This window comes from Drosophila kikkawai, chromosome 3R (assembly GCF_030179895.1).
Source record: "Drosophila kikkawai strain 14028-0561.14 chromosome 3R, DkikHiC1v2, whole genome shotgun sequence".
Lineage (NCBI taxonomy): Eukaryota > Metazoa > Arthropoda > Insecta > Diptera > Drosophilidae > Drosophila > Drosophila kikkawai.
In genome coordinates, this window is record NC_091731.1 from 10,872,560 (window position 1) to 10,897,540 (window position 24,981).

Here is a 24,981-nt window from a genome sequence, read left to right on the forward strand (position 1 = left end):
TTGAATAAATCAAAATAGATAATTGAACGTTGGAAAATTAGCAAATTAATTATGCAAAAATCCAAACTATAAAGTGAATTATCAAGTTTTCATTTACGGTTAAGCCTGGGCAATGTGTTCTGTTGTTTACGTAGTTAAATGTTGATCATTAAATTTGAATCTAAATGTGTTTGCGGAGTTCGCGTATGAGAAAGGATAGCATCCACAGCATAATATATGGAATCTCCGCAATTATAGCTAAATTTAAAAACTAAACCGTAATGATCAGGTATTAAAGTTATGGAGTTAATCAAAATAAACTAACAGAGTTAAATGGATGAGTGAGTGCGTGAATGTGGCCCATGCAAGCGCAATGCAATATAGGATATAGACGGAACCAGTAGGGGCGATATTGCTGCATCCTACAGAGGCATAAATAAATACTATAGTTATATATGGTAATGGTATTCGTATTATTATACAACTATACACGATAGACAACATATACACGTATACTCTACTTATGCATACAGACCCACAAGGGGATATTGCGTATTCCTACCACCTAAAACTTCGTACAACTTTACCTTTTCAACATCTCAGTGTCTAACAAAAGCATTAATGTATTTCCGCAAGGGAAGTAACCATTATATTGGATGTATCACTACAAATATGTGTCAAGACACTCGATAATATGACGAAATCGATAAATATATTGATATTCAAAGGATATTAAATGTTGTTTTATTACGTTAACCGTTTTTTTTCGGTGTTTTAAAATGTTTTTGGGTCTCTTAATAAAGGTTGAAAAGCGTGTAAAATGTGCAAATCTAAAAGCCTGTTCACGCCAGAAAGGCGCTTAATTCTGGGGGCCCGTATGCGCTCTCTTTCTCTCACTCTCCCTCCGGACTTCCAGTCCATAGAGCTTCCAGTCCGCTCTCTTTAGTTTTGATCTTTGTAATTAGTACCAATTTACTTCTTATTAAATAAACATCCCGACTAAAACAACCAATATATTAGAGCAAAAGAATTGCTCTGATTGCAGCAGAAAACCAAGAGAGTAAGCTAAATTAATTTAATTAAATTTTACAATATTTCAAATATTTTACCTTGGAAACTTGGAAAATAAGACTATCCGAACTTAAAGAAAATATGAAAACAACATTTTATTTGTAGTTTTTAAAATCTACGTTTTATTCTCCCAGTGTAAAGTAAGCAGTTCGCAAGCAGTTCGCCAGCAGCTCCGATTTGCAGAACTAAGTACTACCGGCAATCACAGCTAGATGGCGACAATGTAGGTAAACATCAAGTCTGGCACTTTTGGTCGCTCGGACCGAAAAGTCTGGCAATATTTTTTGACAAAATGGCGGTCATTCAAAAAAAATTTCAAATTCGGTCTTTTTTTTGTAGTTTAGTGTTTAAAAAATATTGTAAACATTTTTTTTAAATTATGGTCTTTATGCACCCGAGAATGGTGACAATTCTGCGTCGATTCCACTTTGTTTCATGAAAATCAGTTCAGTTGAACTGGAGATATCATGGCCGCCAGTTCGAAAAACGTGGTTTCGAGATAAAAGCGTTAAAGTTTGAAGTCATTTTTAAAATAGCTCCTTTGGACGAAGACCTTGCTTCACAAAAAAGGCTGTATCTTCTAAAGTATTTCGAATTTCTAAAAATCCTTTTAGGGGCATATTCACAAGTACACAAGTTATAAATGAATGAAAAGTTGCTCAATGAGAAGACCCCCCATAAGCGGCTTCTAATTCAAATATTTAAAAAAAATTTACATTTTTTTTGTTTAATAAAATTAAAAATATAAACTAAAAACGTATTGTGAAGCTGTTATTCATGAAACGTATTTTGTGTATTTTTTAATTTCGTATTAATATCAGAATCTTCATCATATCATCATCATAATCTTCGACAACATAATGCGCGCATGCCTAATAATAGATTTTTTATTATATTTATGAATTTATGCGTTCATTCACAAATACACAAATGACCTGGGAATTCACAGAATCGGGCAATTATCAACTTATTAATTGTTACTCAGAAATAGCAAGCTTTAGCGATACGGGATTGAGATTATATTGAGGTTTTATAGCTCTCAAGACTCGGATTCCAAGAATCAAGGATTATCTCCTAATTGATTACATTTGTTTTGATTGTTTCTCTGGCTTGCCAAGCTGCCTTTAAAAGCGATGCGTTGCAGGCCTCCATATTCACTTTGCTGAGAGCTTCTTGAGGAAATTAACTGAAAATGATTGTCGCAATCCGCCTAAGGTAATGACAAATGGGTAAAGTAAAAAAATTTCTTAATACATTAACCATTTATCCATTTCAGCTGTGTCCTGGCTGTGCTCCTCTGCCTGGCTAGCTGTGAAGGTGTTCGAAATAGGGAACGGGATCGGGATCGCCGGAGACTGGAGCAACTCCAGAGCCTTAGTACGAGGACGACCAACTCTAACACCCAGATGCGGGTCACTTACGAACAGAGCTTGCAAAAAACTGTCGACCGTTTCTAGTTGTCTGCATATATCTGTCTCTCTCTCACTCTTTACGAAAAGACTCAGAGAGCACCCGTTCATGAGTTCTTGGAATGAGCTCGCGCGCGTTCAGAGCGAACTCGTTTTTTTCTATTCTGCTTTGTTTCGGTTGTCCCATGAACCGTGGTCAGTGAACAAAAGTCTTTTGCGTATGTATTGGAATACATTCACACGCATAGGCAAGCAAATCCTTAAACGTTTAGTTGCGATTTAAAAACAACATTGTCTAAAACTTTTCTTTTATTTTTAATAGCATTTTGTTATATGGACACTTGTTCACAAGAATAAATAAATACAAAAAAAAAAACAAACAAAGGTGAAGACCGTTCGCGCTGAGCTGTTCGGTCCCTCGGTCTTTGGCTGGCTCTCTGTGTGCGAACGTTTCTCGTCCCGCTCTTTACGCACGGCTCATTGAAAGGCCGAAGTAAAAAGAGTTCAACGAAAAGCGTTCAACAAAAAACCGAAATCAAGACAGCAAAACTCCCTTGCTCTGAGCGAGAGGGAGAGAGTATGATCTTTTTCGGTTTTACTCGCAACGAGAGCACAGGAAAAACCCCGTCGACAGTTATTTGCAAGCTCTGCTTACGAAGTCCTTAATATTTACAAAAGATATAGGGGCCGAAATGCAGCGCGTGCCAAACAGGAACAGTTGCTGAACAACAAAGTTCGGGACTTCGAGTCGAAGATTGTGCTCGTAGACGGTGTGCCAAGGCAGGGGGGTGCTTTTTGGGAGTCCATAAAGAACGCCGCAGGCGGACAAATCCCCGACGAAGTGTGGCAAACTGCCCAAGATCTTTTTAAGACTTCATCCAAGACATTGGTGGATGCAATTGTCAACTATCTGATGAACTTGATTGTACAAAGTATGAGCGTGGGGAAGTAGAGAAGGAGAAGCATTAAAAATTTAAGAAAACAAAATTATAAATATCTAATTTTAAATTAAGGGACAGACAGAGACAAAGACAAGAATAATTGTCAGAAAACATGCTATATCTTGATATAAAAAAAAAAAATAATTATTGAAAGATCAAATAAAAAGCTTATTTTAAATAGGTTTCATCTTAAGAAATATTGCTTATTACAATGAAATACAGTAACCATATCTTAGTCGCAAAAAATTCTCAGAATCGAAGAACCACTATCAACTTTATAGCTCAAAATATAACAAAATATTTAAATTATTTTATATACATACATGTTTGTATATATATTTCATGTACATATTTATCTCTTCAAGGCAAAGTTTCATATAAAAGAGAAACGTTTCACTCTTTCAATAGCACTTTGATACGAATCACTCTAGGGAAATTAAGTGATCATGGACCTCGCACTCAGACTATGGTATTAGTAAGCTTTCTTTGGGATTTACAAATATTAAGAATTATTATATTTCAGCTGTGTCCTGGCTTTGCTCTGCTGCCTGGCGAGCACTGGAAATGCTGGCGCTATTGACCGAGATCGCCAGAAAATACAGGAACTGCAGAGGAGGAGTGAGCAAAACAGTGATCCCTATGCCCAATTGGAGATCACCAACGAAGCCGTTGAAATATACAAGAAGTATAGGGGAAAACGACGCAGGATGACTAAGTTGAATTCCCTAATAAATGATTTTGAGGCCAGGATTCAGCTCGCAGCAAGAGTTTCAAAACAAGGACGTGTCTTTACCGATTTCTTAACAAATTTGTGTAACAAAAACATAGTTGCAAATATCGCCAAATTCCTACAGAACATAATTTTGTAACAACTGTCTAGCCAACAGAAACAAGACAAGAAAATAAAATAAATATTCATATTATATTTCATGCATTCGTTTTCTTAAAAGCGGTGAGATGTTGTGGGCAAATCAATAAAAAATTATTCGGAACATTTACTTAACTTCATTAGCGGAATTTGATTTTAGAATTTGATTTCACTTTAAGAATACAAGCAAGCAAGCATCCAAAGATTACTATAATAGGCGTCATCGCTTCAGATACATTCAATTTAGTAAACTCTTAAGTTTTGTAATGTCAGTAATCTGATCTGATTCATTATCCTACTCATAACGTCTTACGCTCAATTAATTTATAGTTTACTTTGACTTGGCTTTATATTAAAATTTAACATTGTTTTTTTTTTTGGTGTGACTTGCTTGCACAAATTGAGATTGAAGATTTTTACTATGGGAGGTTAAACCAATCAATAACGCTATATGATTATATTAATATTTCAAAGTAAGAATGTGGAAATTTATCTAAGAAAAATATTACATATTTATGAAAACACTCTGAAATTGTTAAAGTTTTAGCTATGGAAGAAAGAGACCATATAATGTGTAATTCTTAAAAACTAAAGAGGATGCAGTTGAAAACCCAGCTTAGGAACCACATTAAAGTATTTGAGGTCTGTTCTCAGAATATACATTTTAAATGCTAAAGCGCTCTCAGAGATATAAAATATATAACTTTCCCCCTTGTTTATTTCTTTCAGATTTCTTGTCTTTCAATATAAAAGTAATAAAAGTCACAACCTAAGAAATATAGCGTTATAGCATGAATGCCAGAGGTCTTTAAATGTTATTTTCAAGCCAAAGTATAATCTTATTTGCACGAAATTCTTAGAATCTACTTATTATCAATTTAATGATTTAAAATACAATAAAATTATGTTGCTGTCACAATTCTAGAATTCGAAGAAATCCCATTTATTAGTATATTTACTACATACATATGTACATCTCTGAATATATATTTTACTTCTGTGCAAAGTTGCCTATAAAAAACAATGCGTTTTTCGCTTTCAATAGCACTTCGTTGAGAATCTCTCAAGGGAAATTAAGGGAACATGGACCTCGCTATCCAACTAAAGTATTAGAGAAAAAAATATTTTAAAATATGTAAATACTAAGTTATATCCTATTTCAGCTGTATCCTGGCTTTGCTCTGCTGCTTGGCCAGCACAGGAAATGCTGGAGCTATCGATCGGGATCGCCAGAGGCTCCAGGAACTCGAGAGGCTGAGTAAGCAGACCACCGATCCCGCTGCCCGGGTGCAGATTACCTTCGAAATCGTTGAAATCTACAAGAAGTATAGGGGCCAAGAGGAATCGGATGCCGCAAAGGAGGATGCGTTGAATGCTGGCGTTGCTGAGTTTGAGTCGAAGATTAAGCTTGTAGAAGGTGTGCCAAGGCAAGGAGGTGGCTTCACGGATTACTTCTCGGCAAATTGGATTCCTCATAATGTCAAGACAGATGCAATTAAATTGGCCAAGAGTTCGTCGCAGGCCCTGATTGATGGCATCTCCAAATATCTTCTGAACAAACTTTGGTCTTTTATTGGCCTGGCAAAGTAAAAAAGATATATAGTAAATATTTCGTATTTCAGCTTTTAGAGAAGTTACGGCAAGCAGGGAATATCTGGGATAAATAAAACATTTTTAATTGCAATCACAAAACTCGACTGTAAATTTATTGAGTTATAGAAAGTACAGTTTTTTTTTTAATTTAAATATGTAGTTGCAACAATGCATTGCTTTGAAGTTCATCTATTGTTTATTTTAGATTTTCATCTGTAGAAAGTCACACCTATGTCACTTTTTGGCTTGGTTATGCTTGCCAGCTGGCTCAGCTTCTGAGACGTCATCGGGCAGTGAGTCCACGGACAATGATGATCCCTTTGACTTGGAGCTGGCGTTGGACCGCGATGAATTCTTGGGATACTTGACTGCTTTGGTGTTACCTGAACACTGGATTATGAAGCGCAGCTCGTCGAGCAGCTCGGTCTTGAAGTTCACCTGAAGAGGAGCGACAAGGCAATGAGAAGTATACAAAGGTACGGATTGCGGAATTCTAGAGCTGTCATGCAGGCAATTAACTTCAATTAGGGGTTGTTAGAATGTATGATATGTGATATGAATTTATAGTTAACACATTATAACAGTTATACAGAATACACAACATGTAAACATCGGAAATATGTGTCTGATTATAATCCGTGTTCAAACATACAACTCAATTAGTGGCTTATTTTGACACCAAATAACTCGTATTATTCATCGGATATAAACCCAGATTATGTGAGATTATGAGGGTAAAATGTTAGGTATTTTTGGCTCCGAGTTGTCGCTTTGGGGAGCTGGTAAATGGAGTCCTCGATTCAGATTAGGGCGACCTTTCCGACGCTATTTTTAGTCACGATACAGGCCACCAGCCATAATATTTATAGAGCGCCATCCGTGTGGTTACCTTGTTCTCCCGCGCACTCAAAAAGATGCTGACCACGCAGTTAATCAGGCCGTAAATGCTGCCGAAACAGCTTCCCACGAACATGACCAGGTAGACGCCGCCTAGGTTGGCAAAGCCCAGCGAGGAGGCATCCGAGTCGGCTTCCTCCTGCGGGGTTTCGACCAGAGTCGGAGATTTCGCGGTTAGCAAACCGGAACCGGAACCAAAACCAGAGTGCATGTCTGTGGAAGTGTGTGCTATGGGGGCAGGCCAGCTAATCGGATCGGAAGCCAGGGATAGGCTGGAAGTGTCCTGACCTTGTTCTCGTCGCTGCGCTCCTTTACGCCCAGAACCATCTCTAGCAGGGAGACAAAGATACCAAAGAAGGAGCCCACGCCCATCACCAGGAAGACGCCGCCCAGGTTGCTAATCTCCAATGCCACGGCGCCAGAGTCCTCGTCCGCGTCCTGCACACACCCACACATGCACGAGCTGGCTGAGATTGGGATTAGGGTCGAGACTTACCGAACAGGCTCCCCCGCCGCGCTTCTCCTGCCACCACTTGGTCTTCATCTTGGTCAGCAAGCCCTGCTCCTGCATCTCGAGGACGGCCTGGCTGAGCGTGTCCCGGTACGGCCAGTCTGAAAGGAAATTGCGTTAGGATCTGCGTTTAGAAAGCATTTGGGACAGCGATCTACTCTTCCGCATGGCTATGCCGTAGCCCTTCTCGTCCAGCAGCGGTCCCACCTGGGTGAGCGTGCAGCGCCGCTCGGTGATGTACTCAATGGTGGTGGACTCCATCAGAAAGGCGTAGTTGGTGTTCTCCACGCGGTCCACCCCGTCCTGGTTGGAGTTGGTCATGAACTGCGGATTGTCCCGCATGAACTCGTACATCCGCTGGTAGGTGGGATAGTTGGACTCCTTGAAGAAGGTAAAGGTGCTGCCGCCTATCTTGGCGCCATAGTTAACGCCGCCCTTGTTCTTCGACAGATCATCGGCATCGTTGATGGGCGTCGTCAAGGTCTCCACGGTGAGAAATGCCGCCAGATTGGCCGTGTATGAGGAGACAAGGATCAGCGTAAAGAACCACCAGGACGCGGCAACTGCCCGGGTTGAGTAGGCCCTGGGAAGTGAGCGAAATCTTTATATCTAAAGCAGCTCAACTCGAGGATATACGCACTTGGGGGCCAGCTCGGAGCCCTGCTGCAGTAGAGCGCCAACGGAGAACCACAGGCAGTTGGCGAAGCTGAACTGATTTTCCAGCTCTGTGGGCTCCTCGATGCAGGGATAAGGATTATCCCACTCGGCTGGCGAGAGCCTGCCCAGCACGAACATGCTGATCGAGACGCCCATGTAGGCCAGGCCCAGCCAGAGCCAGACTTCGCCGGAGAAGGGTGACATGAAGGAGAACAGCTTGGGAGGCTCCTTCATGGGTTTGCGAAACAAGATGCCAATTCCTGAGAACCATAAAGGGGTTTGTATATTTCTTTGTATTTCAATAAGTATACATTACTCACCCAGACTCATAAAGGGTATGGTAAAGTCGACGCCGCTCTCCCGCTCCGATGTCATGGTCAGGTCAGTTATGCCCATGTCAGCGCGCTAATCAAATATGAAAGTTTTTGTAATGACCTCTATTTACTTGTGCGTGCATCGAAATGAATATATTAATAGAAATGAGTATGTAAATATTGCGTATACGCCTGATTGGGCAACCACCTCTCAATTATGCATTTCAATTTACAAAGCAAACAGGCCGGGAAATCAATTTTGAAATATGAACGATTTTCAGGGAAATATGACCCTGAACTACATTTATTTTGGCCCAGAGCCAAATCAGATGAATTCTTTGAAATTCATAAATCACATTGACCTGAGCTTTAGATTATAATTCAACAAGCTGACCTTTTTCCCGGGAAATAAATTATTACCAATGTATTTGTCGTATTAAACACAGAGAATTCCCATTAATCAAGATAGGAAGCTCTCAGATTTTCTATAAAATGCTAAGCTCCTTGCTTCACTTCTTCAGTTCCCAGATACAGCAATGAGGGTTTACTTCGGCTGCTTTGTAACGTTGATCTTGTACGTTCTATTTTCGCTGGGAGATCCTCAATATGAGGCCGACAGGAATCGTATTCTGGAAACCTTTTACGGTTCCAATGGGACTCGAGTCTCTTGGGAGAGGAATATACAGCAGCTGATTGACTTTTACCGCCGTTACCCCAATGCCGTTCCCCAGTCCCAGGCCGATAAGCAAGAGTTCGAACAGTTCATCGCGGAATACAACAATACTCCAACTCAACTAATCGACGGAGTGCCACGACAGGGCGGAGTTGTTTCCACCGTTGTTGCATTTTTGGCCGGTAAACTGGGATTCCGCTATATTTATAGTCTTTTTACTCAGAAGAAGAATGATGAAAAAAAGCAGTTGCCACACTAGAGTCCATTTGTTCTTATTATAATGTCATCAACACGTAAATCTAATTAAAAACATGCATATGCAAAGCTCTTGATAACCTCTCACTCAAAGAAATCGTGTATAATTAAATCAATGTGTCAGAATTCCAAGAACGATCATGGATTCTGATTCTTGGAATTCCAGTTCAGAAAACCAATAATAAAATATAAACATGAAATATGCTGCAATATTATGGGTTTATAAAAGTAAGTACGGTTATTTGGTGTATAATTTCATAAATTTAAAACATTTCATTGGAAAAAATAATATTTTCATTGGAAAAAATAATATAGATTGTTAGAAAACAAAGCTCAGCGGCATTAAATTAATAGTTAATATACAAAACCTATTAATTTTAGGCAATCATAAAACAGTATTCTATTTATGGCAGCGTAAACGATTGCCTTAACGATGATGACAGCCTTTATGGGCAGACAATGTAAATCAATATTCATACTAGCGGGACAAAGGACTCGCAGGCCGAGTGATTTAAATGGCCGCCGAGAAGGGAATGCCGATTAGATTTATGTCCCCGAAACTTACATTGTCCATTATCTCGCGCAGCATGCCGTTCCACTCGCCCGTCTTGGGGTCGATTCCGCCATACTTGTTGTCCACCTGGAGGCGGAAGGTGTAGCTGAAGCCGAGCTTCTTGGACAGCTCGTCGATTAGCTCGATGCCGAAGCCCTCAAACTGATCGTTGCCCTCCAGCTTCTCGGCGGTCTCCTTCAGCATGCCATAGGGTTCACTCTGCAAGGAAAAACAGACCCAGTCAGCCAGTGAAGTGTTGAGGCCAAGGGCCAAAGTTCACCCACTCACAATGGCCGTGATGACGACAAAGCTCTTGTTCACCAGCGAACGCATATCCGGCTCCAAGGAGTGCGCCGGGGCTGGCCGGTCCTCCTGGAAGCCATCCTCGGCGCTCCACTGGCCAATCTTCTGCATCCCCGACACCGCCAACTCGATGACCTCCAGCTCGAAATCCGTGCGCAGGCCCTCGTAGTCGAAGCGAATGGGACCCGTGAGGCCTTTCAGCGTTAGCTGCGGACCGAGACTCGTTGCATGAGTTATTCAGAATCAGAGAGTGTTATTTTGCACACAGAGAGAAAGTGAACTAGCTTCAATAAAAATAAATAATATTCGGTTTTTTGAGTGACTAATGGCAAGCTGAAAAGGCTTATTCCAACATAACAAGGCAAATTTAAAATGTTCTGAACTAAATAAAAAAAAATATATAGTAATAATAATAATTTTTCGAAGCGCTCTTTGTACCCACCGATTTCATGTAGTTGACGAGAGTGTAGCCCTTATCCCAGGCACTGTCATCGCCACAGCTGAGGGCCACTGGCCGGAAGTTCACATGCTTGTAGGTCTCGGCCAGGAGCTGAACGCCATCGTAGACCAAGGCCATGCTGTTGGTAAGGGGGCAGGACACTGGGGGAGTTCATAAAGGATAACGTCATTTATCATTTCGGGCCCCGGTCGCGTCGGGGCCATGAAAGTGCAATTCAATTATTTAAATTCACTCATGCGAATGGATTTCGGATTGGCATAAATTGTCTAGATCCAGGGCCACGCCACGACACTTTCAGGTGGGACTTCCGTCGTGTCCTGTTATTTGATTTACCGTTTTGGAACGGCTCCTCGCTCTCGTAGAGGGCCTTGGCCACCTCCTGCACCTGCTCGCTGTCGGGGGAAACCAGACGCAGACCCGTGATGTTGGTGCCGGCATGCTGGTAGGGCTCCAGGTCCATGGTGTGCCAGTCCAGGTTGCCTATGATGTACCGGTAGTCGCTGGTCACCAGGCCCACCTGCTGGGCCTGTTTGAAGAACTCGGGCAGCGTCGCCATGGAGCCCACCACCACGAAGGAGAAGTCGTCTGCGTTGCGGATCCGCCTGAGCACGTTGCGATAGTTCCCGTTGAGGTCCAGCTCGTAGCGCCGCACCGTGACAGTGGGTCCCGCCGTGCCGTACATCTGCAGCAGCTCCCGCACCGTGGCCAGGTACTCCCCCGACTCGTAGATAACCGTGAAGCTCTCCCAGCCCAAGGCCGCCACCATGTCCCGGAGGGCCACGCCCACCACGGCCGGGTGCGGATGCAGATTGATGGTCGGCAACTGGGCCCCAAAGTCCCAGCGCGTGTCCAAAAAGGGCAGCTCCTTGGCGTCGCAAATACTCATCGCGTGACGGGCAGCCAAATTAGTGGTGGGCCCAAACACGGCCACCAGATTTTGCTGTGTATAAGTGGGGTCTATTTGATTTTTGGCACCAGAGATTTTTTTACCCTTAAAACACTCACCCGCAGCATCTTGCATAGCTTCTTGGAGGTCTCGAACGAGTTTCCCGGCTCGATGGCAACGGACACTCCGTGCAGCTGCAGCTCCTCGTTCTCCTCGTTGGCCTTGCTGATGGCCAGGTGGAAGATCTTCTCGATATCCGGCTCGGTGTTCTCGTGAATAAGACCTGCAGAGAGAGTGTGACACAGATGCTTTGCTCTTTGTTTTGGTTTTCAGCTTCTGTTTATATTTTTATTTTGCGAATTCGCCGGCCTCTCGATGGCGCACGGTGCGTATGCGGCATAAAAATACATGACACATTTGCGTGAGGCGCTGCATTTGCGTGGCTGCTTATGTAATCCCTTGCAAAAGTGCACTTGACTCACCCACATTTGTCCGCTCCCCTTGGCAAAATGCGGAGAAAACCACAAGAAAACCTAATAAGGTGAAGCCAAGTGGAAAACTCCTGCTGGCTGCCTTAGTTCTCCAGGATGGCATCTTTAGCCTGTAATGTCTTCGCGAAGTGTAATCAGTGATTCGTAAATATTGTCACCGCTTTTGATTGTGTTAAGAATTCATCAATTATTTCCAATTAAATGCGCAATTGTTTGCTGTTTTTGTTGCTAAATTTACATTTTTCTGCAAATTCTGCTGGCTGTCCGACGCGACCGGGAGGGCGAATGAAAATGGCTAAAAGTGCACGAAAATACGGTCAACACAAATCTGCCGCTGATGCTGCATCAGCTGATAAATTCGCCACGAATATTTTTAGCCCCCGACGCCATTCGTTTTATGAATTAAAGTGTTTGTGTTTAACCATCGATAAAGTTTCCGAAACTTTCAGTAATCGAATCACACTTCAGCTACATTGGAGCCAGAAGTACTCCGCAGCGGGATTAATTAGATAAGCCCCACCTTTTTAGCGCCAATTTAACACGGCTCCTCGAAATGGATCCGAACAGAAAGTTCGAGTGTGCAGAAACTTGAAAATAAATCCGCCACACCGACAAAACGTGCACAGCATACAATTCGGAGGCTAATGGAGCTGGACACTGGAACAGAACAAGGACTCGGGCAAGGACTTGGAATCAGGTCTTGGATTCGGTATTTCTATTTTTATACACATTTCTTGTATTGCTTTCTATTGTTTTTAATTAATAATACAATTCAAAAGTTCACAACTATTTATCATTAAAGAATATCCCTTGAAAATTGTAGCTATTCAGTCGAGAAGCTCTCCCCGACTCTGTAGTTTATCTCCCCTTCAATCCGTGCTGCCAAAGTTGTTGCCTTGAATGGGAGATATCCGCCGGATAATAGGGGGTTTTATGGGCCAGTGTACAGCAGGGAGCATAAATAAATAAGGCGAGAACGAAAATAGCCGAATGCAATGGGTGGAGAGATTGAAAACAGCTTTCTGCGAAATTTGTTGTGGCCCCACGGACGTGCAACAAGCGTCGATAAGTGCAGAAAGGGAATGGAGGGTCTGCCACTGTGGCTGTAAACAAATTCATTGCATTTGGTCCGGGCCGGGCAGCTGCTCGTGGCTAGGATGCTGGGATGCTGGGTGGCTGGTGCAGATGGTGCAAATGGTGGTGCCTCCTATTGCTCTTGTCAGGGACGTGCGCTCCACTTGTGGATTTTTGAAGGCCCAGCACGATTTATGGGCCGGGCTTTGAATAATCCATTTAGAGCATGTAAAGCGGCGTGTGGCCCGCCCGAACATCTCTTATTTTTTTTAATAATGATGCCGAGGCTGAAATGTAAAAAATTGCTACATAAAGCAACTCTTGCACACATAAAGCCCGGCAGTCGTGCCGGAAGGTTTTTGTGTTCCATACTTTCGGGCATGTCCTTCACACACAATGCCATCGAGGAGAAGGGGGAGGAGGAGGATGGGTGTCGTATGCAATGGAAATGGGCGTGTTCGCTTGTAGCAAACTGTTGCTGTCAGCAGTGAATAAAATCAACGTCTCCGTCAACAACGGGCCACCTGCCGTGGCTGCAGCCCAGGATGCATTTATCCCCGAGCTTCGCATTTAAAATTAACGACCTTAAGTCCTGCCTGCCAGCTCGTAGAATTCCCTGATCGCTTGACAACTCGAACTTAAGCCAGTGCTTGAGTTTACTCACTAAAGTGAAGGGCACTGGGATTTAAAGTCATTCGATGACATAGTTTTTAATGTGCAATAAAAAGTAAGAACGTAAATTGGAAAACTTCAAGAGGTAACTTTGTTGAAGAGGATTAAAGCAGCAGTAATTCTGCTACTCTTAAAAAAACTCACTTAAAAATAAGTCAGTCCTTGTAATGGAATTCTTCTAATCGAAATGAGGAAAAGTTAGGGTATTCTTTTAAATAGTTTTCCTTACAGCTCGCCACCCGCATGGTGTTAAATTGCCCAGCAGCTAGGCGCTCGCATTTGCATTTACATAACCGTGTGCCGGCGTCAATGTATCTTGAGGATACGCAGCTACAGATGCAGATGCAGAGGCCCTCGCCGCATGCCTGAGCGTGCATTTAAAGCTTTCAAAATCGCTGGCATTATGCACACGCTTACGAACAGCAGCAGTTATATGCACTTACCCACATGGGCACTTATGCATTTGCATAAGTGCTGGGCCAGGTCCTAGAGCTGCCCTTAGCTAGTGGCAATTAGTGAAAGTTCCGCGCAAATTCGTTTTAGGCACGCATTTCAACAATATGGCAATCTATAAGCCGTGCTTGAGGCAGACTCTTTATGACTACAAAATATTTTAAAATATAAGCAAAAAGTGATAAAATTAATAAAATACTTTTTACATAATACTGGAAAATGAGTTTGTAATATGATTAAAATTATAGTGCCATCCAATCACCACAAACCCTTAAAAATACGTAGAAAATAATTTATATAAATTGCTGGCTAGAGATAAAATTATCTGACCAAATGCATAATGCATTCCGCGGCCAAGACTCTGCTAATATAATATAATTTGTATTCGGTATAAATATTTTTGATTGAGTTAAAGGTATACTTTTCAACCTTCTTTGAATTCTTCGAAATCTATATTCTTTATATACATATAATATTATAACAAGTGTCATTGACTTTTCCATCGATAAGCGTATATCAGTGCGGTTTATATTTTTAAAACCGCTTAGCATTGAGAGGGGCTGTGGAAAGAAGGTTTGTTGACTCAAGCAATGCTGATTTCATTTGATTTGATTTGATTTGTTTTGGCTTTGAGTTTTCTGGGGCATGCCAATTCTGTTTGCTCAGCCAATGCCGCATTTATCGAGGGAAATCAAATGCACAATTTGCACTGGAAGCTTGATTGACACTCGTGGGCTGAGGCATGTGAACGTTTATTTCGGGACTGCTAAATGGCTTCAACGAGGTCATAACAGACCTGTGAGAGTGTGTGCAGCCCGAAAAGGCCATCGCCTGGAGGGGCTCTCTCCTTTCACGCCTTAACGCTTAGGCGGCTTACCTTACTACCCCTACCGATCCCTTAAAAGCCGTCTTTCCCCCAAGTGGGAAACCAGAAACTGACAGTCTCGAAAGGTAAACATGCAAACAAACCAGAAATAGCATGCAAACGGCTCTGGCTAAGTGAGGGACGACAATTTGGCGCGTTGTCAAAACAAAGTGCTCCAGCGCATAGATACACACGGATGCCAGTGCGGTGTGTGGGTATGTGGGTGTCTTACCGCCAGACAAAATCAATTTGAATCGCGCCAGTCAGCCAGACAAACAGGCAGCATTCACGGCACCGCCGGAATGGCGGAATGGACAGAATCCCACGAGAGAGAGCCTGGGAACCTCACACCCCAAACACCACACCCTCAGACCCTCACACACCACACACAACGTGACGCACACAGATGCAGGCAGCGCGTAATGGCGCGTAAAGTGTTGCGCCATCTTAATGCGTGCCAAAAACCGCAATTTCATGGCTGCGAGTGCCGCGACTGCCTCGAGGAATGGGAGAAGGCCGACTCCTGATAAGAAGCTCCAGCATTAGACAGACGGAGAGAGGAAAGGAGGAGACCACAGCCGGAAACGGAAGTGAGTGGAGTAAGCAAGCAAGCAGAGGGCAGCCAAACCAAAGGGTTTTGTACTAGTTGAACGCTCTAAAAGCCCACACTTCCAGGCTAAAGACGGCCAAGCTTTCATTGCAATTAGCCGGAGGCTGTTACACAAGGAGAAAAAGGCTGTAACTATAAAGTATAGAAGTTCTGAACCTTTTTTGAACGTAATAACGGGTTATTTTCTGTGATTTCCTTGTAGATTAAAGATTTTACAATATAAGATGTTATTTATTTAATTATTATGACAAAAGGTTGTGATACCAATATTTATTGTACATAAGAAATCTCCTTAAAACATAAAGATAAATCAAAAGAATTGTTTATGTTATTGCTTAAGGTTAAAGAACAATTTTAATATTGTTAAAAATCTTTTATTGTCTAAATAACAATTTTTATTTAACAAAAACCCAGGTGGTAATCAGCTTTTTTTTGCCTGTGCCCCTGTGTGTATCTTCAACGCCTCTCGGCCAAGTCAAAGGGCTAACTGGGATGAAGAGCGAGAGAGAGAGAGAGAGAGAGAGAGTAGGCCAGAGTGCTGCGTATTCGCTATTGCCTGCTGTTGTTGTTGATTCAATTGCAGCGAGTCGCACGCAGGATATTCCGTGGAATGTTAACGGCGAGCTCGGCAGGAGGAGCAAGAGCAAACAGGTGAGCTGCCAGGCAGTCTGCTGTGGCGCGAGCCCTGCGGAGAGTGGCCCATTTGGCACAGGGCCAAAAACTGGCCGAGGCAGCCCAACCAGTTGCATTTGCAGGGCCACTGCCAGTGCCACTGCCTGCTGCGGCCTGTTAAAGTCAGTGTCACGGTGTCAAATTGTCAGCGCCTGTTGCCACTCGGAACAGCCTCCCTGCCTTGCCCCTTGGCCCCACCGAAAATATGGGTAAAAACCGCTGGATAGTTGGCATGCCGGGGCATAAAGTATGTGCGACGCCTTAAAGTATGCGCCATGTGCCATAATTTGCTGTGACATGGCTGCGAACTTTGCCCTGGTGAAAGTCCCCGAAAAATGAACACACTTTACGCCAGCTGAATGCTAATGTCCTTGCACCCTCGCCTCCCCCTGGCTATTCGAATACAATTTAAGCAGCATCACTCGCATTAGGCAGCAGAGTAATCCAGCATATTGGACATTACGTATACGCACTGCGGACCCTCATCAAATTAATAACATGCGGGCAGCGAAGAGCGGCGAGCAACCCTTCTGGAGCGCATATGCCAGAAATATCCGTGCACATTTTTGAAATTTAACCACTTGTTAAACAATAATATCCAATATCAAAACAAAGGCAACGTGTGCGCAGGCCACAGAGCGGGAGAGAGCGCTCTCCGCTCGCATGCTCGTGCTCTCCTTCCCCAATGCATACACACAAATGTACACCAACGGGCGAGTGAAAAGCGCTTCCTTTTGGCCAGGCCAAGAGCCTCAGCTCCCGCAGTTCCACAGTTCGAAGCGAGACCTCAGCGAGTGCGGACGCGTTTGGCGGACAAAGTCTAGGGGAAGCGCTGTAAACAAACCCAAGTAGAAGTGGTCTGCGATTACAGCAGGCTCGCGAGTGTCCGGTCCGTGTGCCTGGCCAACTCCATATGTGCGTAGATTAACTGGCCGTTGAGGATCTCCAAAGCGAAAGCGGCATGCCGGAAATCATCGAGCTGAACGTCGGCGGCGTGAGCTACACCACCACGCTGGCCACGCTGCTACAGGACAAGGGCACGCTGTTGGCCGAGCTCTTCGGCGAGGGGCGCGAGGCGCTGGCCAAGGACAGCAAGGGTCGCTACTTCCTAGACCGCGACGGTGTCCTCTTCCGCTACATCCTGGACTTCCTGCGCGACAAGGCGCTGCACCTGCCGGAGGGATTCCGCGAGCGCCAGCGGCTGCTCCGCGAGGCGGAGCACTTCAAGCTAACGGCCATGCTGGAGAGCATCCGCGGCGAGCGGGACGCCCGCCCGCCCGGCTGCATCACGATCGGCTACCGTGGCAGCTTCCAGTTCGGAAAGGACGGACTGGCCGATGTCAAGTTCCGGAAACTGTCGCGCATCCTGGTCTGCGGCCGCGTGGCCCAGTGCCGCGAGGTCTTCGGCGACACACTGAACGAGTCCCGGGATCCGGACCACGGCGGCCCGGACCGCTACACCTCGCGCTTCTTCCTGAAGCACTGCTTTATTGAGCAGGCCTTCGACAACCTGCACGACCACGGATACCGCATGGCCGGCAGCTGTGGATCGGGCACCGCCGGATCGGCCGCGGAGCCCAAGCCAGGCGTGGACACGGAGGAGAACCGCTGGAATCACTACAACGAGTTCGTCTTCATACGGGATTAAGGCAGCACAGGAAGCACTCGAGACCACCCCACCCACCCACCACCACCACCTCCCAACCCAGCTCTGTATCCCCATGTTTCGTTCAGTGTTCCAAGTACTCTACGGGATCCAGTCGGGATCAGGAGGCCGCGCAGAATACAACGGTTTGAGTTATAAACCCACCTCTCGATATACAAATGGGAACATTTCAAATGTACAATCCACACCAAGGTCTAGAAAATTGTTGACTTAGATAACTTAATGAGGGCAGAGCGCATAAACATCTGCTGATTTGACTTCTCCCCCCTGCATTTCCCCGCTGATTGAACACTTTGCGTTGCGAGTTAAACTATAAATCCGGGGGGCATCAAATTGGATATTCCAGGCGGCTGTGCGCCGGGCTCTTTGATGAATGGAAGGCGAATTCGGATTTACTGGCTGACAAACAAGTGAAAACAAATTGGCCAGAGCGGGTAACTAAAACAAAGCGAACATTTTATTAGCCCCAGTGCAGAGTAAACACGAGGAGTGGATAACACTAAACAGATCCGAGTCGATGAAATATATTCAAACGAATTAAGCAACCTGCAAGGGGAGACCTCCGCCAAGACCAAGCTGGATAAACGCTTATTCTGTGGTCAATCAAACACACTGAAATCACACTGAACAATTTGAAATACGGGTTACTCTTTGAAAACAACTAAACTAACGAAATACTGTAGCAACAGATACCACAAGCAACCGAACTCAAGCTCTCCAGTAGAGGCAAGGCAGCGATGCCACGTTTAAAGTTTTATTAGTCTTATAAAAGTCGAAACTTGAAGTAAAGAATATACATACATGTAGAAAATAGGAAACGAAACGGCAGACAGCATGTGGCCGGGATATAAGGGCCCGCAATCCATAAAACTCGAACACAAATCGATATTAGAAATACATTTACCATACAAACCGGAAAAACAACAGCGGCTGTCAAAGGATATGCCCTTTTGCCATAACTCTCGAGTCTCTGACACGGCAAAAATACATTTACGGCCGCCACATTTGGCAATACAGTTTTTGAGAGCCATAAAATCTGGTCCTGAAACACTACTACAAGATTTAATAGGTACTAGTTCAGAGCAAATCATTTTCCCAGTGCTGTTTTCTTGGTCAATCCAGCAAAGCAATCATCACCCATAACTCAGTCTTCATTTGACAATGCAAAGTGCGAAAAGCTGGCGGAAAAACTACCTGAATTCGATTCCGATTTATCAGTGAGAGCTGTAATGAGAAATGCCAAAAACCAAATGGTCACAAGGACTTCCAAAAACTCGACACATACAAAACTAAATTTGCTGAACTTTAGAGCCCCTCTGTTATTATTGATTTTATTCACATTGGGAGCGTATTCATTGAAACGTTTTTCGCTGACATATCTGGCATCGCATTTTCAACATTTCCGCAGGCTTGTTGTTGAATCCGTGTCCGTGTCCGTGCCGTGTCCGCGAACACAAACACTTATATTGCATAAAAGGGGCACTAGGACGAGGGAAATCTGAAATGAAAATGCCGAGGCAAAGCACTCATGAAATATACGAAAACACATTGTATAAAACTATAAATTCCTTAAATCGTGTGTAAAGAGGCGAGTTGCATATGTAGTCATCAACAATAACGCGGTAAAGTGCATGAAAAAACTATTAAGCTCCATTATATACTGACTCCGGTCTCTTACACAGATAATATATGAATCGATATATACATATATCTTTATATACCTAATTAAATATTAAAACAATTGTCGATATTGAAAGTATCTTATAAATGTTTAGTATTATATGTAATTGAATCCGAACGGAGGCGGCAGTGGCGAAGGTATTGTATCATTAATTAAATTAAACTGAAACTAATTTAAATTAACTAAACGAAATGTAAAATGTATTTAGAGAAGCGCAAAGTAAACTGCTAAAATAGCCTATCAAAGTGCGACTAAGCAAACATATATGTATGCATAGAGGTACAACTTGCGGAAAGCGAAACCCAGCAATAAATTAAAGAAACCCAAAAGCCACACTGAAGTATTTAATTGGGGCGCAGGTGAGTGGGTTAGCAGGTGAGCAGGTGCCTCCTTTTTGGGCTTGCCCCTAATTAATAGAACATTCTAGCGGCGCACAGCATTTGCTGCTGCATTATTAAATCCAATGAATAAATTATCTTTTTCACGAGCCGAATTCTCTGACATTGATAGCGCCATATAATATTTATGAACTGGCTGCTCTCAACTCGCGACAGCTCATTAAAATTGACGGCTAAACAAATAAAAACAAAAATGCAAACACAATCATAAAGGAATCAAATATACATTGAAAATAAAACAAACAACCCAGCCAGCCGCCAACCAACAAAAAAAGAGGACAAACAATGGCAAACAAAACTTTTGCGGGGGAGCGCGGAGCAAACATCAGCCTCAAAAGTTGGCTGGAACAAAAACGTATATAAATAGCTGAAAGTCGGGAGATGAATGAAGGCGACCATTAAAGCGGCAGCAACAATTCCTCATTTGTTTAAATTCAAAGCAGGCAACAGTCATTCTGCTCGACTGTAAGGTCCTGGCGGTAACAAACACAGCCTGGGTGCGGGGGCGCCTGAGAAATGCTGAAATTAAAAGGGAAAATGCTTTCTTGTTTTTCGCAATTTCCCTCTTTGTGTGTGTGTGTGTGTTGTGCGTGTTGAAGGGTGTGCTTGAGAGCCTCAGAAAGGTATACCAATAAAAGGGAAACGAAAGTTGGCGCCAATCGGAAATGCACTGCCTAAAAGCCCGTCCTGAAACACGAGTCCGCCCCGAGATGAGCCGACATGCCACCTGCATACTAAGCAACAAGCCAGGATTTTTTCCCATCTCTTTATGGCCGAAGTATCTGGGTGAAGGACGAGGACGAGTCGGGGATGGGTGGTGGTTATTGACTGTGCGAACTCAAGATGTACACAATATGCAAATTGAGGGTCCAGAATGAGGTAAGATAGCAGCAGCCAACTCCACGGCGAAATTTGGTATCTGCTGTGCGCATATAAATTACAGAGCAAATACTTCGCTGCACTGGAAAAAAGGAGTTTGGGAATTCTAAATCATAAAATGGGCCTAGGTATTTAATATTTAAGAAGTTTTTAAAAACTTATAGGGAGACAAGAAGGGTATTTGATATAAATACACAACGAAACATAAATCAATTAGTTTTGTATTTACACCATAAGCACATTTTTGTTTTTATGCCGAATTGGTCAAAAAATCGCTATCGCTAAAACTATCCATATTTTTCTGTGATCAAAGTTTTTTAAATAGTATAATTGTGCCAATAATTGTCTAATTTCAATTTGCTGTTCTATTTATAAGGGTATGAAGAGCATATTGTATTCAAAATTTTAAAATTAAAACTTTTGTTGAATTGTTTACAATTTTAATGTTAAAATTCCTAGATCAATTCGACTTTTGATGCTGATCGAGAATTGATATGATATGTTATGTCGGAAATGATTCCTTTATTGTATTGTAATCTTCTGACTAGAATTTGAATACCCTGTAAGTATATAAAAAGGGAGCATAGAGACTCTTCCTAGTTATTTACACAGCTGGTGTCCACAGTTTTAGCTTAGTTTGTTCAAGAATTTCGAATGGTTGTATTCTGGTTCAACTATTTCAAGGCCAAATATATAATTTTAGTGTGCGAAAATGCTCCGAATATTTATTTATTATTAAATATTTTATGAATGCTTAGATTGTATGCTTTTAACGCCTTTTTCTCTCTGTACCCCACCACAAATCCCCACACACTCGCTCGCACAGAGGGAAAAGGCGGCGGATATATTGTCAATTTCTGTGCTGGGGAAATGAAATGATGCCTTTTTGTCTCTTACGGTAAATTACCTTGATTTGATTTTGCCATAGCCAAGATGCCCCGTTGATTAACATTTCCCCGGTGCTCAGCGACAGAAGAAAGGCGGCACCCTGTCATTTTCAATTAGTCTCAGCTGGAGGAGAAAAAGGGCGGCGGCAAAGCGATCCTTCGGTCACCAGTCCTCGGCTGGAGGCTATGGCCGTCCAACAAAAGGCACAAGGACTCGTCGTCACCGGCGGCGTGTCATCTGCATGTCTTATTAATTCATAAATACGAATTTAACATGGGTCGTGGCGAGATTTAAAGCTCCCCTCAATATGGCATCTCATTTAGTGACGAATATGCCAGTACTTGGAGCTTTTGTGGCTTAACTTGCCTTGTGGTTAACTTTCTTGCGGCGCCGCATAAAACGTGTGGCATACTTCGTCGGGGAATTCATTAATTACCATAGCTCGGGCTGAGTGTACGTGAGTATTAAATTAAGGGTTATTTAACCCAGGTTAAAAGCCTGCCGAAATATTTCCCAGGCCCCCTGCTAAGTATCAAACTTTTGGATAATTACCCAAACAATGCGTTTGAGCTCTCGACTTGCCGAATCCTCGAGTAATTAAAAATCAGGAGGCTTTCAAGGCTTTGGCCTTTAAATTAATGCAATGCACATTTAGCCTATCGACCCGAATACCTTGAAATATTCATATGCTTCACATCCAGGCACACAAAGCCAGCTAGCTTAGACCATAAACTGAATGCCAGTCTAGTTTTATTGGCAAAGATAAACCAAATTCGTAATAAATTAAGTGCGACCACTTAATAGGCTTATTGATTTATCCTTATCTGAAATAAGGCACGATAATTGTAATTAAGATAAGTTCCGGCCTGTTCCTGGTCAAGTTCTGTGCGTCGTATTGGTGCCATGTTTGCAATTTGCTTAAATTTACTTTTATTTGCGTCTTTTATGTCGTCGCAAACATTCTGCCTAATATCGGCCAAACACAAACAAACCAGAGCCGCGTACACAAATGTGGGGTCCTGCGTAAGTATGTACAGGCGGAGAGAGTACATAATGATTGCACGTCCACATATGTTCGCCCGCGCAGCTTCCCACGCAGATACATGGCCATAATGACCGCATCATTCACCATACAGACCCCGAAACCCTATTTACAACTCGTATTTGCCGTTAGTTTTAAAGGCCTACACGTGCGCCCGACCAGTGCAATGTGTGCGTTAGTACGCCAGTCATAAAATAACACTTGGGGCCAAGAAGAGCAACGTAACTAGTTATGGCTTTCACGCAATTTTCTCCTCCGCCAATCGGAATGCCAGACCGATAACCATCAACCATAGGGTTCCCCTCGCATACCAAGGCGATGGAAATACATAATACTATATCAACACACTATAAAACTTAAAAAAATAAAAATAAATAACAAATAAAAGAAAAAAATGTATATTTCCAAAGTTGCCTCCTGTGAGGGTTGAACTCACGGCCTTTGGTTTACGAGACCAACGCTCTACCACTGAGCTAAAGAGGCTACGTGTTGGCGGCTGCCAAATGGTACATACGAAACGAACGTCGAGAGAAAGGCAAGGAGAGAGAAAGTGGAGAGAGCGGCGAAAAAAGCGCATGCTCAATGGCAGGAATTTCATTTAAAAATTCTCCTTGTTGAATTTCATTTCTGAATGAAACATAATTGGGAATATTTCATACCCACAATGTTTACATTAAATATTGAAAGCAAGTTAATTGAAGATTTAATTTTGGTTTCTTTATCTTTCAATATATTCTTGTGCGACTTCTAATTTGGATATATTAAATACCAAGCATATTTAAATATTTAAATTAGGTAACATTTTCAATACTAATATATGATTTAATTGAATATTGAATGTAGTGCGTATAAGTACTAATTAGTAATTATATTAAAAGTTTTAATTCAAAACTATTGCTTCCACAATAATTAATTGCAATAACATGAGGTCACGATCTTCTAGTTTTCATCCCTCTCTCTCTCCTTTTTACTGGTTATCTCTCCTTGCTTTCCCACCTCTTTGTGCGTTGGCTCGTATAGGCATTTGGCGGCGCTCTTCGCATCGCCTCTTTAGCTCAGTGGTAGAGCGTTGGTCTCGTAAACCAAAGGCCGTGAGTTCAACCCTCACAGGAGGCAACTTCGGAAAATGATAATTTTTTTTTGTTTTTTCGTTGATAGTTTTATAGTCTGTTAATAAAATATTTTTAACCTTTATTGCCTTTGCTGCCTATCCTAAATCTTAAAGCTTTTCATGTTTTTTTCTTGCGGAAAACTAAAGAGAGGATATTTTTAATTTCCGAAATAAAATATTCAAAGGTGAATAAAAATGCGTTAAAGATATTCTTCCGTCATCACGTCAAAACTATTTTCATTATCTTTAAATGCTATCTTTTTTTTCTCAAGATAAGATATGCGGCAATGAGTTAAACAGCATCTAAATTGCCTACAAGAATATCATTATATTCAGCAAACACTCTCCCGGAGGCTATTAACTAATAGACCACCATATTTTGTAATTGCAGTATGCATTAGACAGCTAATATGTGGCCATCCATCACGATGGTCTGCCTGCCACATGCTTTTTCGCCAACAGTGTCTCCTGGTGTTGACCAAGGTCTATACAAGACATCATTCATTGTCAGAAACTCACACATGACGAGTACACACAGACGCACGCCACTCAGATTCTGCATTATGAGTGTGCCACAAGGCGGAAATGCTTTGTGGCAGCTCCAAATGAAAGTATTTCCCCCTTGCGCCAGCCCCGGACATAAATTCAAATTTTCCCCGACTCCAAAAGCCTTTTTCCCGGGCAAAATACAAGCCATTAGCTGTTGTTGCCCGGCCTTGGCTTTGTTTCAACTTGAGCAGCCAGTGACAAATTCACTTGTCACACAACACAATTGCGGTGAGTGATGGCGGCTGCTCCCAACTTTAGGTGCTTCGGATGGTATACAAACATACATACATAGCTGAGAATGGGCCCGAGGAACGCCATCCACCAGATGTCGGCGATATGTGAGTGACAATTGTATTAGTTACAAATTGAACAGCCCAATCCACAGCGAGAAAAAACATTTATGTTTGATAACAGTCAGAACAGAATACAAAACATTTTGCTTTGGTGACAAAAATCCAAGAAAGGGGAAATCTTTGTACATAAATGGGAATTTTTAGTTATTTAGTTCCAGTTTAGCTTTTAATAAGCAAACTTCTTTATCTCTTTTATTAAATATTATA

The 24,981-nt window shown here is 42.7% G+C and overlaps 3 protein-coding genes and 2 non-coding genes across 6 annotated transcripts; 3 read left to right on the plus strand and 2 right to left on the minus strand.

Moving 5' to 3' along the window:
* Positions 1-5,970: 5,970 nt before the first annotated feature.
* Positions 5,971-12,135, minus strand: Grik (glutamate ionotropic receptor kainate). 2 transcript variants are annotated; one of them, XM_070287234.1, is made up of 13 exons: positions 12,100-12,125; positions 11,853-11,980; positions 11,490-11,653; positions 10,818-11,424; positions 10,467-10,624; positions 10,010-10,231; positions 9,734-9,940; positions 8,247-8,331; positions 7,910-8,186; positions 7,428-7,852; positions 7,255-7,370; positions 7,047-7,196; positions 5,971-6,299 (listed from the first exon to the last, which is right to left on the minus strand). In XM_070287234.1, the coding sequence occupies exons 2-13, from the start codon at positions 11,962-11,964 to the stop codon at positions 6,096-6,098; spliced, it is 2,727 nt and encodes a 908-aa protein (XP_070143335.1). In that variant the 5' UTR covers positions 11,965-11,980; positions 12,100-12,125; the 3' UTR covers positions 5,971-6,095. The 2 variants fall into 2 exon arrangements, with proteins under 2 accessions (XP_070143335.1, XP_070143336.1); XM_070287235.1 differs by lacking the exon at positions 7,047-7,196 and adding an exon at positions 6,751-6,897 and having other exon boundaries at positions 5,972-6,299; positions 11,853-12,135.
* TotX (Turandot X) lies at positions 8,777-9,248 on the plus strand. The gene has a single exon (XM_041774399.2). The coding sequence runs from the start codon at positions 8,777-8,779 to the stop codon at positions 9,170-9,172; it is 396 nt and encodes a 131-aa protein (XP_041630333.1). The 3' UTR covers positions 9,173-9,248.
* Positions 12,136-16,993: 4,858 nt separating the features above from the next.
* On the plus strand, positions 16,994-19,874 carry Ktl (BTB/POZ domain-containing protein Ktl). The gene has a single exon (XM_017162107.3). It carries the CDS (start codon positions 17,169-17,171, stop codon positions 17,853-17,855), a length of 687 nt encoding a protein of 228 aa, XP_017017596.1. The 5' UTR covers positions 16,994-17,168; the 3' UTR covers positions 17,856-19,874.
* A 3,298-nt stretch (positions 19,875-23,172) lies between these two features.
* On the minus strand, positions 23,173-23,244 carry TRNAT-CGU (transfer RNA threonine (anticodon CGU)). Its single transcript has one exon. It is a non-coding gene; the product is annotated as a tRNA-Thr (tRNA).
* Positions 23,245-23,805: 561 nt separating this feature from the next.
* On the plus strand, positions 23,806-23,877 carry TRNAT-CGU (transfer RNA threonine (anticodon CGU)). Its single transcript has one exon. It is a non-coding gene; the product is annotated as a tRNA-Thr (tRNA).
* The last annotated feature ends 1,104 nt before the right edge of the window (positions 23,878-24,981 follow it).